Source organism: Barbus barbus (assembly GCF_936440315.1).
Source record: "Barbus barbus genome assembly, chromosome: 28".
Classification (NCBI taxonomy): domain Eukaryota; kingdom Metazoa; phylum Chordata; class Actinopteri; order Cypriniformes; family Cyprinidae; genus Barbus; species Barbus barbus.
This window is the reverse complement of record NC_136756.1, coordinates 9,555,899-9,567,807: the sequence shown is the minus strand read 5'-3', so window position 1 is coordinate 9,567,807 and position 11,909 is coordinate 9,555,899. Positions and strand designations below refer to the sequence as shown.

The 11,909-nt window shown below is 34.6% G+C and overlaps 1 protein-coding gene across 1 annotated transcript; it reads left to right on the top strand.

Annotated features, from left to right (window-relative positions):
• Window positions 1-6,702: 6,702 nt before the first annotated feature.
• Window positions 6,703-9,121, top strand: nkx6.3 (NK6 homeobox 3; the record flags this gene model as incomplete). Its single annotated transcript, XM_079383548.1, has 3 exons — window positions 6,703-7,251; window positions 8,479-8,648; window positions 8,891-9,121. The coding sequence occupies exons 1-3, from the start codon at window positions 6,834-6,836 to the stop codon at window positions 9,119-9,121; spliced, it is 819 nt and encodes a 272-aa protein (XP_079239674.1). The 5' UTR covers window positions 6,703-6,833.
• Window positions 9,122-11,909: the final 2,788 nt, after the last annotated feature.

The following is an 11,909-nucleotide window of genomic DNA, read 5'->3' as shown; positions in this document are numbered from 1 at the left end:
TTTTGCATGTTTTATTTTGATTTATGTTATTTTAAAATGATTTATTTACATTTGACATTTTTATGATTTAATTAATTAACAGAGCTTAATTAATTAATGCTTATTTAAGTTTAAAGCACTTTAAGTTGTCAATAACAACAAATGGAATATATATTATATACATATATATATATATATATATATATATATATTTGCATTTTTATATAAATATGGTAAATAAGATTATCCTGTTTAAATCAATGTGTGTCTCTCTATCTTTATATATATATTGTAATATATATATATATATATTTAATTGTTTAAATCTTCAAACTAAATTTTACATGGATAATTTAGGAATTTAAATGTAAATTGTATATGTAAATCTCAACTATAAATCTTAAACATAAAAATAATTAACTTGTATTTATACTTGTAAATATACTTTATAAATAGGCTATTTTAAAGCTCTTGCCCAAACAACTCTACAGATTAATCTCTGTACTTGTCTATGAAATGTAGACTGACATGCATATTAGCATAACTCTGTCAAAATCTCCACCTTTAGAAGAAACAAGCATATCTGCTTCTGACTGTTGGCATGACAGGAAAGCATTTTGTTTCTACTTAAATGTAAAGGAAATGCCCCACAATTTGTAACCTCATGGATGATGAAATGTATGGCTGTAACACAATCAACATGGTCATTTATTTGTAAATTCATTTCTAATAGCAATAAAGCTTTATTTAAATTGCATAAATGACTAAAACCCCATGATGTTTGTTATACCAATGTCATATTATTTGTTTAATATTGTTTGGGATTTTTTAAGCTTTCACATAATGAACAAAGGTCTAAAGAAGTTGAGTTCTTTGGAAAATGTACTTTACTGCTTTTGGTATTTACTGCAATACTTCAAGACGTGCTGGAGAACAACAAAGAAAGTCAGCTTTTGATTAACCAGTGAGATAATTTTTTGTTTAGCAGATCAGTGTCCTGACAAGAGGCAAACAAGTTTCTAAATTAAGCTACAATAGACAGCTTACAGAAAGAATAACTTTGCAATACTGATGAGACAAGGCATGTGGCAAATAGTGCATGACTGCTTTTTAAGAAAAACAATCAAAATGTTGTATTATCCTTATGATGTTTGAGGGTTTCAAGCATGCACATGGATCTAATTCTGAGATATAAGCTCTCCCATCAAAATGGGATGCTGGGACAATAATTCTAATGTAAAATAATGTAAAAATGTGGAAGATTTGATATAAATAAAAAGTATGAATTAATTTATTACAGTAAAATACTAAAATGGTTTAAATGTAGGCTATCTTATTTTTTCTTAATTTTTTTAAATCCTAGTGTCATAGTGCCCCCCCCCCCCCCCCCCCTTTGAAGAGTTTCCATTTTACTGCAATACTTTTTTTTTCTGAAATCATAATAAACCAAGAAAGAGCAGGTCATCGTTTCAAAAACTCCTGAGATCCAGAGCCCATCCCAGTTTTATTTTCTGTACAAACAGGTATGTGGCAAGAACAGTGTCATAACGAAAGCAAAAGTATGACTGATCTTACATGACATCTCAAAAGAATTTGACATTTGTTTTCTTTCAACATCTGTGTACTAGTTGGAAAACTTCAGACATTAACATTCATGAATCAAGCAATTACCACAATAATAAAAACAGGCAGGAAAAAAATATGAAAAAAAGTACTAAAGCAAATAAAAAAAAATACTCTCAAATGAATAAGAAACTAATTCATGTTCTGTATAGCTTTGGTTCTGTAAAATGTTTTCATTGTTGTCACATCATCTGCAAAACAATGCAGTGTATCAACAGGACTGATGAAACATGCAGAAACTGATCAAGTAAACAATGATGAAACATGCTGGACATAATGGAAGAGATCTACCTTTTGTCAACACAGCAGATCAGTTCAGCGAACTACATATTTAATACAACCCGAATTCTGGACATGTTAGGACGTTTTTTTAAATTTGAATAAAATGAAAACTAAAAGACTTTCAAATCACATGAGCCAATATTTATTCACATTAGAACAGATAACATAAATGTTTAAACTGAGAAATTTTACACTTTAATCCATAAAAAAAGAGTTCATTTCCAATTTGATGCCCTCTACAAGTCTCAAAAAAGTTGGCACGGGGGCAACAAAGGGCTGAAAAAGCAAGAAATTTTGAAAATATTCAGCTGGGAGAACATCTAGCAACTAATTAAGTTAACTGGCATCAGGTCTGTAACATAAAAGGGATGTCTTAGAGAGTCTCTCAGAAGTAAAGATGGGCAGAGGCTCTCCAATCTGTGAAGAAGTGCGTAAAAAGGTTGTGGAATACTTTAAAAACAATGTTCCTCAACATCAAATTGCATAGGCTTTGCAAATCTCATCATCTACAGTGCATAACATCATCAAAAGATTCAGAAAAACTGGGGAAATCTCTGTGCGTGCGTAAAGCCCGGTACACACCAAGCGACGCCGACGAACTAGTGTCGACGAAAGCAGACTGCGGGGTCGGCTCACGTCGGCAGCGTCTGGGTCCAAAGTTGCCCTGACACACCAAGCTGACGCTCGACACCCGACGGTCAAGTAGCACGTCCGTTCTCCGCCTTTCTCACGCACTGGTTCGCCAGCTGAACAACCAATCAGAATGATAATTTGGCCCGACTGACCGATGAGCGATGTCGAATCGGCCGAAAAAAAGGCGACGAGGACCAACTTCAGCAGACGGCGCGGAACACACTGAGAAAACTTAAGCCAAGCCGACGGTCGGCCGTCGGGCAGTTTTTGTTCGTCGGCCGACCGTCGGCTTGGCTTAAGGGACAAGGCCCAAAACCTTTGTTGGATGCCCGTGGTCTTCAGGCCCTCAGACGACACTGCATCACTCATCTGCTTGATTCTGTCATTGACATTACTAAATGGGCCCAAGAATACTTCCAGAAATCACTGTCGGTAAACACAATCCACCGTGCCATCCGCAGATGCCAACTAAAGCTCTATCATACAAAAAGGAAGCCATATGTGATCATGGTCCAGAAGCGCCATCGTGTCCTGTGAGCCAAGGCTCATTTAAAATGGACTGTTTCAAAGTGTAAAAGTGTTCTGTGGTCAGATGAGTCCAAATTTGACATTCTTGTTGGAAATCACAGCCGCTGTGTCCTCCGAGCTAAAGAGGAGCGAGACCTTCCAGCGTGTTATCAGCGTTCAGTTCAAAAGCCAGTATCTCTGATGGTATGGGGGTGCATAAGTGCATATGGTACGGGCAGCTTGCATGTTTTGGAAGGCACAATGAATGCTGAAAGGTATATAAAGGTTTTAGAGCAACATATGCTCCCCTCCAGACGACATCTATTTCAGCAGGACAATGCAAAACTACACACTGCAGCTATTACAACAGAAGGCTTCGTAGTAGAAGAGTCCAGGTGCTGAATTGGCCTGCCTGCAGTCCAGATCTTTCACCTATAGAGAACATTTGGCGCATCATTAAACGAAAAATACATCAAAGACGACCACAGACTCTTCAGCAGCTGGAAACCTATATCAGGCAAGAATGGGACCAAATTCCAACACCAAAACTCCAGAAACTTATAACCTCGATGCCCAGATGTATTCAAACTGTTTTGAAAAGAAGAGGAGATGCTACACCATGGTAAACATGCTCCCATCCCAACTATTTTGAGACCTGAAGCAGGCATCAAATTTGAAATGAGCTCCTTTTGTGCATAAAATTGTCAAATTTCTCAGTTTAAACATTTGTTATGTTATCTATGTTCTATTGTGAATAAAATATTGGCTCATGTTATTTGAAAGTCTTTTAGTTTTCATTTTATTCAAATTTAAAAAACGTCCCAACATTTCTGGAATTCGGGTTGTATATCAATAACTGCTGTGGACTGTAGGAGGTTTCAGATGACAAGCTCACTACTCTTACCTATTTTTGTATTTTAACTTATAACATATCAATATACATGGAATACCCAGAAGACATTTGCCTAAATATACAACCTGAGCAGACTGCTATACAGTAACCCACAATGCACTGCGCTTCTGACCTTCCAAGCTTGACGAATGAACCGAATGTCGAATTTTCAGTCACAATATTAACATCTAAATTTAACAATTTTGCACTTATTTATTTTCAGTCAATCGGTAATACACTTTTAAATAGCTCTAAAATAACCACTACTCTAAAAAAAGTAGTATAATGCCATTTTTGCAGAAAGGTTTATCACTGTACACTTAAAAAAATAAGTGTCAGTTTACATGGAAACTGAGACTGCAGAAATCTGCAGAAACCAGATTTCCACAGAAATCAAATTCTTGCCTTGCTTTCTCCACCAAAAGATGTCAAAAAGTGTATAATTATCAGCTTTTACAAAAGTTTTGTGCAAATCCAAGTTCTGCTAGAACTTTACTTCTTTACTTTGAAATTTGTTACAAAACTAAAAATACCCATAGAAAGCCCAGATGAATAGATAGTGCTGGGATGAAGAAACAAGATACTGTGGCACGTGTAAACAAGAATGACATTGTTTGACCAAAAAAACATCCCTTTACTCCTAAGTCAATGTAATACTACATATTATTATAATATGAAGCCCCAAAGTGAACAGAGAGGCTGGTTTCATTTGATTCTATAGCATCTCTTTCTGTTAAAAGTCTTAATGCAAAGCCAAGTTCAGGTTGAGACAAGTTCAAGCTTGATTTACCTGCTGATGACAGTCTTGCAGTTGTTTTTAAGCAGACAGTCCTAGATTGATCTTTGTATATGACATCTGCCAGTGGTGAAACAGTACAGCAAGTATCTGCCATATTGGCCATACTGGCATTAGGACACATTACTTTATATTTGTAATGTTTATTACACACTTTCATTATTCATGCTTGGTCTTTTATCTTCATGCACTTGCTAGAGGATTGTCAATAGGTCTCTAATAGGAAGATTGTCGATATATAAAATATCATGGCGATCATCTGTCGCCCTCTACAGAGGAAATCAGATTAAAGCAACTCAAACAATAAAACCCAGCTGGGGAATTTTGTATTTTAATGCCAGTTTTTCTTTATAAAAAACTAAAAGTTGCTGGAAGAGGTTTCCTATTTGTTATGGAATTTCCCCAACTTGGGTTTTGAGCTGATGAAAAGCTAATAATTTATTAAAATGTCAAATTAAAATAATTTTTAAATAAAATTGAAATAAAACACTTTCTAAAAAAAATACATCTTTTGTTTTCCTGCATGTCAAGTGACCATTCAACAACATCAGAGAACCATGAATTATTAATTAATAATGATTAATTATTATATTAATCCAAAATATTGGGGTAGTGGGGTATGTGAAGAAAAGTCAATGGGGTTTGGTTGACTAAAAAAAAAAAAACGTTTGGGAATCCTTGCATTATAGAAACCATCAAATATAGTGAGTATACGGTGAGTACAAAGAACTGTTTTTTTAATATATATTTATTATTATTATTATATTTTATTGCATTTTTACTTTGTGTAATTTGTTTCTAATATATTAATTTTCATTAAAACTAATAAATTTCAGCTTTTTTAATATACCGGCCATATAGCTTAATACACCCTTCACTAAAATTACCATGTTTGTATTATTATTATTATTTTCATCAAGTTTTTTTTCTAACATATAAACCTTTTTAATACCTCATAGAAAAAAAAAACATACACCATGCTTGTGTCAAGAAATTAAGGAATTTATGCATGAACCTAGACATAATCAATAGCTCAGTACAAACAGTAATTGTAAAACCCTTCTTGTCCTGGAGAGAATATCAAACAGTCTTAAGTCCAGAAAGTCAAGGACAATGTCTAAGGTCAGGTTTAAAAAAAAAAAAAAGGAGTTTTCATTGCTGTTAATCCTTTACACTTATTACATGACATATTACATCCTACTGTCTTTACATTACCTTTGTGCACTTGTTACTGTTAAGTGTAAATAGATAAGAAATTGCCTAACAACCACCTCTACTAATGAAATTAAATTAAACATTTAAGCTTTTTCCAGACCTTTGTTGACTATTTGTTTGAGGAATATGCCTATTTTGAGGAATCAAGCTGTTAACTAAGAGAAAGGGGGATTTTACACTTGTCCATCTGGTATTAGTAAATGGCAAAGAAAAATAAAATCTGTCAGAAATGGTCACCAAAGCAGATCTTGTAAAATGCAATCATAATGAAGGAAAAGACAACGTAATACATTCCCAGTGACCATTACGAGATGACAAAAATCCCATTTCCTTGTGTTACGCTTGCTAGCTGCTCCTCCACAGCCACAGCAGACGCCCCATTAAAAAGCAACTTATTCTCACCCAGACTTTTTAAAAAACTATTAATCTGTTGACAACCAATCAAAGGCTGTCCTGCGGCGAACAGACCAACGAGGAGGCCAGGCATGCTGAGCACTCAACCAATCAAGGCAGGCCATTCTAATTTTGTCCATCATTATGAGGAAAGTGCCACAGCGGTCTAAGGTGCATCTTATTTATGACCTGCAGCCAGAGAGCCAGTGGTGGGACATTTGTCTGTGAAAGTGAGAGTGGCGCTTGGTGTTCACTTTGGAGATCCATTATGGACTAGTTAAAGAGTTGAGAAGAGGAAGTAAAAACACAGACTCTTACCTGATCTTTGAGACATTTCGGGGGTGATGTGAGGACCACACTGAGCCCTGGAAATACTCGCACAGAAAGTTGTCAGGTTGTGTTGAACTGGACTAGACCCTTCGGAGTTACTGATGTCAGGACCTTGGTAAGAAATCAGTCTTGAATCACCATCATCGTCGTCTTGGGAAGCAGAAGAAGTGCACACTGGTGTCCATGGAGTCCAATATTTCAGGGTCCTTCCTCTTCAACAACAGTTTGAACCAGTTCCCCTCAGACATCAAGGCCCCGGTGTGCCAGTACTCCATTCCCAACTCCTTCTACAAGCTCAGCCCCGCCAACATCAACTCTCAGCTCCAGGCCGGCACGCCGCATGGCATCAGCGACATCCTGAGTCGATCCATGATGGGCGGCCCAGGAACCCCTGCACTACTGTCCGGGTACCCCTCCATGGGTGGCTTTGGGACAGCCGTGCCCAGTCCAGGGGTGTATTATAACCGGGATTACGAACCAGCGGGACTGAGCAGTTTCCCTAAACCCGGAGTCGAATGTTCGGGTCTAAAGGGTAAAGGCAGCAGCTGCTGGGTGGACGGAGGGTACGAGTGGAGAGGAGCCAGACAGCAGTGTCCCAACAGTAAGTCTGTGCAATATGTGTGTTTGATTTGGAGCATTACATGTGATACCAACACAGTGATATTCACCACACTAATTTAGTACATTTTTGTAAATTGTTTGAATATGAATATCAAACAGAAGAAAAACCATTAAAAAGTTTTCCAATTCCACTGTACTGTATTTAAGGACTTGACTTGATAAATCTTGATCAGGTTGAATATCAGTCCAGTCAGTTTGATATTATTTGTGTATATAAAATTGACTGTATATTATGGAAAGTTAAATGAAAGTTAGCTTTTTTCAGTACAATGTATAATATAAGCATTTAATGAAACAATCATTTAATGAAAAAAACCTTCATCCTAATAAACAGGTAATTATTTTAAGCTTTCAGTGGAAATGTTAAAAAGATTTAACAAATCAGTGTGATATTATTATATGCATATATGATGCAAATTAAATTTAAATGGTTGTGGAGAATCTTTCTAATTACTTTTTTACAGTAAACAAAAAAACATTCGTCTAATGAAAGAAATAATCCTTTTAAAACAGTTCATTAGTTTAAGCTTTATAAAATATAAGTTAATAATATTACAATATTCTTTAAATATATTGAAAGATTTATGTATATAAAATATAATAATCATAATAAAATTAAACAATTTGACATTTTCCATAGAAATTAAAAAAATTCAAAAACTTTTAATGCTTCTAAATGATTCCATTTGTTTCTTTCATTTTTATTAAAGATCATCTCATATAATTATTTTTCAGCTATTAGTTTCAGTTGTAAAAGTGTTTCATAAAATGTAGGCCTAAATGTCGATGTAAATGCTAATTCAATTATTTATTTGTTTCCATTTTACCAATTTATGCTTCATCTATTTTAACATTTGATGCTTTGAAGTTGCAGGGCTAAATAGAGAAAAGAAATGAAGTGGGATAAAATGAAGACTTCAAATGCAAAAACCTCAAAGTCCGCCTCAGATTTCTTTCTTTTAATTGAGTGTTTTTATCAGGCTCTTAAGTTTAGGTTCAGTAATTTCACTTTAATGGCACTCAAAAGGTTATTAGTTATTTACTGAATGCCTTTGTCCAATGTTATTTGTATAGGAGCCTGATTAAAATGCTCATTTAAAATAAAAATCTCAGAGTTAGGACTTCAAGGTTTTTGCACCTGAATTCTCCAAGTGTGTCAGGAGATGCAGGTCTAGTTGTGATACACAGTCTTGTGTTTTCTCTGTAGATGGTGGGCATCACATTGAGTCTGTGGGGAAAAAGAAGCACACAAGACCCACGTTCAGCGGGCACCAGATCTTCGCTCTGGAGAAAACCTTCGAGCAGACCAAGTACCTGGCAGGACCAGAGAGAGCCAGACTGGCGTACTCACTAGGCATGACTGAGTCACAAGTTAAAGTAAGATTGCATACTAGTAATTTCATTTTTTTTTTTTCAACTAATACAGTTTTTAATAGTTCTGCATTTGTGAATTATTCAATAGCTGTAAAACATACCAGGGTAACCTATTGTTAATTGGTGTAGCCTAACTTTGCTAAAGTTGTTGGGAAGCTAAACATAAGTAGGTTCTGTTTACATCAGTGTATTAATTTTAATGATTAACAGCACCTGCGTGTTCACGATATTGGTATTCCTCTCAGGTTTGGTTCCAGAACCGTCGCACGAAATGGAGGAAGAAGAGCGCGATGGAGCCCAGCTCCACACAGGCCTCGCGGGGGGAGAGCGGAGGAGACGGCTCGGAAAACGAGGTGGAGGACGAGGAGTACAACAAACCGCTGGACCCCGACACAGACGACGAGAAGATCCGACAGCTGCTGCGCAAACACCGCAGAGCTTTCTCAGTTCTGCGCCTGGGACCGCATCACATCTGAGGAGAACTCACGCTGAACACACACGCGCATTCAAACCAATAGACTAGAGGCCTCAGATTAGACAAATACACTGTAATATATAACCGTTATCGGTAACACTTTCTACGAAGTCCCACCATTTTTGCCAAAGAAAAAAAAAGACGCAGAAGCTGTCAAAATTGAACCTGCCACTAAAAAGCCCATTAGTTTTTTTTTACTAGTAGCTAGAAATGTAAACAGTAACAACGTATGAAATGGCAAAATAAAATTTAAAAGGTAACAAACTACAACATGTTTTGGGCAGTGGATATTAATACATTTATGCAATTAATAAATTCTAAGCTATAAATGTAGCCTACTGTAACACATTTCCTCTAGAAGAAAAATATTGAGAAAACATTCTACAGATTATGCTCATTGTAATAGCTACTTTTAATATTAAACTATTGATGTGGCTCAATTTGGAAAAATATAGGCCTATTATAGCATTTAATAGCCTAAATAACACTTTTTATTGATTGTGTTACAATAGCCTATATTCTCTAAATATATAACTAATAAATCTTTATCATTTTTATAATGAAACTGGTGACAGTTATTTACAAGAACACACAATTGACAGTAGATTGTATTACAAGGCATTAAGAATCAATTTCAAGGGATTTAGAAAAACTTGAAGTATTGCATTATTTAAAGGCTTCATAGAAAGTGTTACCCATCTTCAATTTTAATATTGTTCAAATTTATTTTGAGGTAAAATGCTTTATAAATGCTCATAAAACTGCAGGAATAATAAACAGATTCAGTAAAAGCAAGCAAATACATAAATATTTGAATGAACTGCATTTTCACTCTCTTTATGTCATTTTCTCACTGTAGATGTACGTTCTTCCTTCTTCTTTTCTTCCAAAATTTTCTGATGATTAGGAAATGTGTCTATGTTAGTCCTTAAAATGGCACAATTTGGCAATATCAGAGTTCACAGACAGCCATATCTTGTTTAGCAAATGAAGTCAGCTCTCATTCTCATTTCATCTGTTGTTTACAAGCATTTCATGTCGTGCGAGTGAAGTTAAACTAACCTGCAACTCTCTTAAATCAAGTAGGGGTTCAGAATCAGATCAGTTTAGTAATAAAACAGCATGTTTTCAATTATAAGCACTGCAAAGAGATATTATTTATTGATTTTTAAAAACTCTGGAGGACAGGGTAGAAAGATATTCCCCCAATAATGACATAAATCCAGTTATACATAGCAAATAAGATCTAAAAGGCATATAATACATATTATCTGTATATGAATTATGATGAAAATGCACAATAAATTGCTGTTTTGAATGGTGAGTTTGTGCTGTCATTCTCTTTTCAACATCATAAAGTTATGTTTTAGTAAAAAAAAAACATTTTTAAGAGGTGAAAATGTAAATGAATGAAATTTTAAGGGTATTTTGTTAAATTGAGGCCTTTGAGGTATGCTTAGCTTGCAAAAAAAGTAATAAAAATGACATTTTATAGTATATTTAAAAAGAAAAGTTATTTTAAATTGTAATGATATTTCACAATATTGCTGTTTTTACTGTATTATTGATTAAATAAATGCAGCATTGGTGAGCATAAGAGATTTCTTTCAAAAATCTTACTGGACCCAAGCTTTTTAAAATAGTGTTAATATTATTTAATAACATTTTACAGTAATAAATAAAGCCACAATTCTCGTTGTTTTCATCATCTTTATCACAATTAATAGGAAGTTATATTTCAAGCTAATGCCTCAAAGTGAATGCTTAACCTGTTGAAGAGGCTGTTTGAGCTGTCAGTGAATGTTAAACCAACTCTGATAATTCCTCAGCAAACCAGCAGACACTATGAAGTGGTCATTGTCAGTTTGAACTAATGGCTCCTTTGAGATCAGATGTCCACAGGCAGACATTAGTCAGATCTCAGATCCTTTCATCTAAATCAGAGAGCAGATGGTGGGAGGGTGAGTGTGTGTGTTTGTTATGGACACTGCATTGGATCTTAACTGCACACCTCAATTAAATAGACTCATAATGATAATGACTTTGGCTTGATCAATTAATGTGAACGCAGTCGATGTGAAACAATTGACCAAGCAGTCATTAATGGATCTTCTCAGTGATGCTAATTTTAACACGTTGCAATGTTTAAAATATCAAGACAAACTCGATATATCAGGATTCATTATCATCATTTTTTTTTTTTCAAAATAAAATTAGCATTCTTTCTATGCAGTACATTTTCTTGACCCACGTAGGTTAGTGAGGCTTCTTCTTTTTTTTTTTTTTTATAAACTAATGCTTTTTTTCTGCAAGGATGCATTAAATTGATCAAAAGTGTCAGTAAAGACATTTATGTTACAAAAGATTTATATTCGAAATAAATGCTGCTCAGATATGCAAATCAGCATATTAGACTGATTTCTGAAGGATCATGTGACACTGAAGACTGGAGTAATGATGCTGAAAATTCAGCTTTGCATCACAGAAATAAACTACATTTTGAAATATATTCAAATAGAAAGCAGTTATTTTATACGGTAATAATATTTCAAAATATTACTGCTTTTATTGTATTTTCGATCAAATAAATGTAGCCTTGGCGAGCATAAAAAACATGAATAAATCTGACTTGTTGAACAGTAGTGTGCTCATATATTTAATAAAATATTAATAAATACAAATCACAACTGAAATTGCTTTTATGGTCTATATCGCAACTAAAATAAATAATTTCAATATTTTAGTTTGAATAGATGTAACTATTTGTTTACCCAATTTAAATATTCATT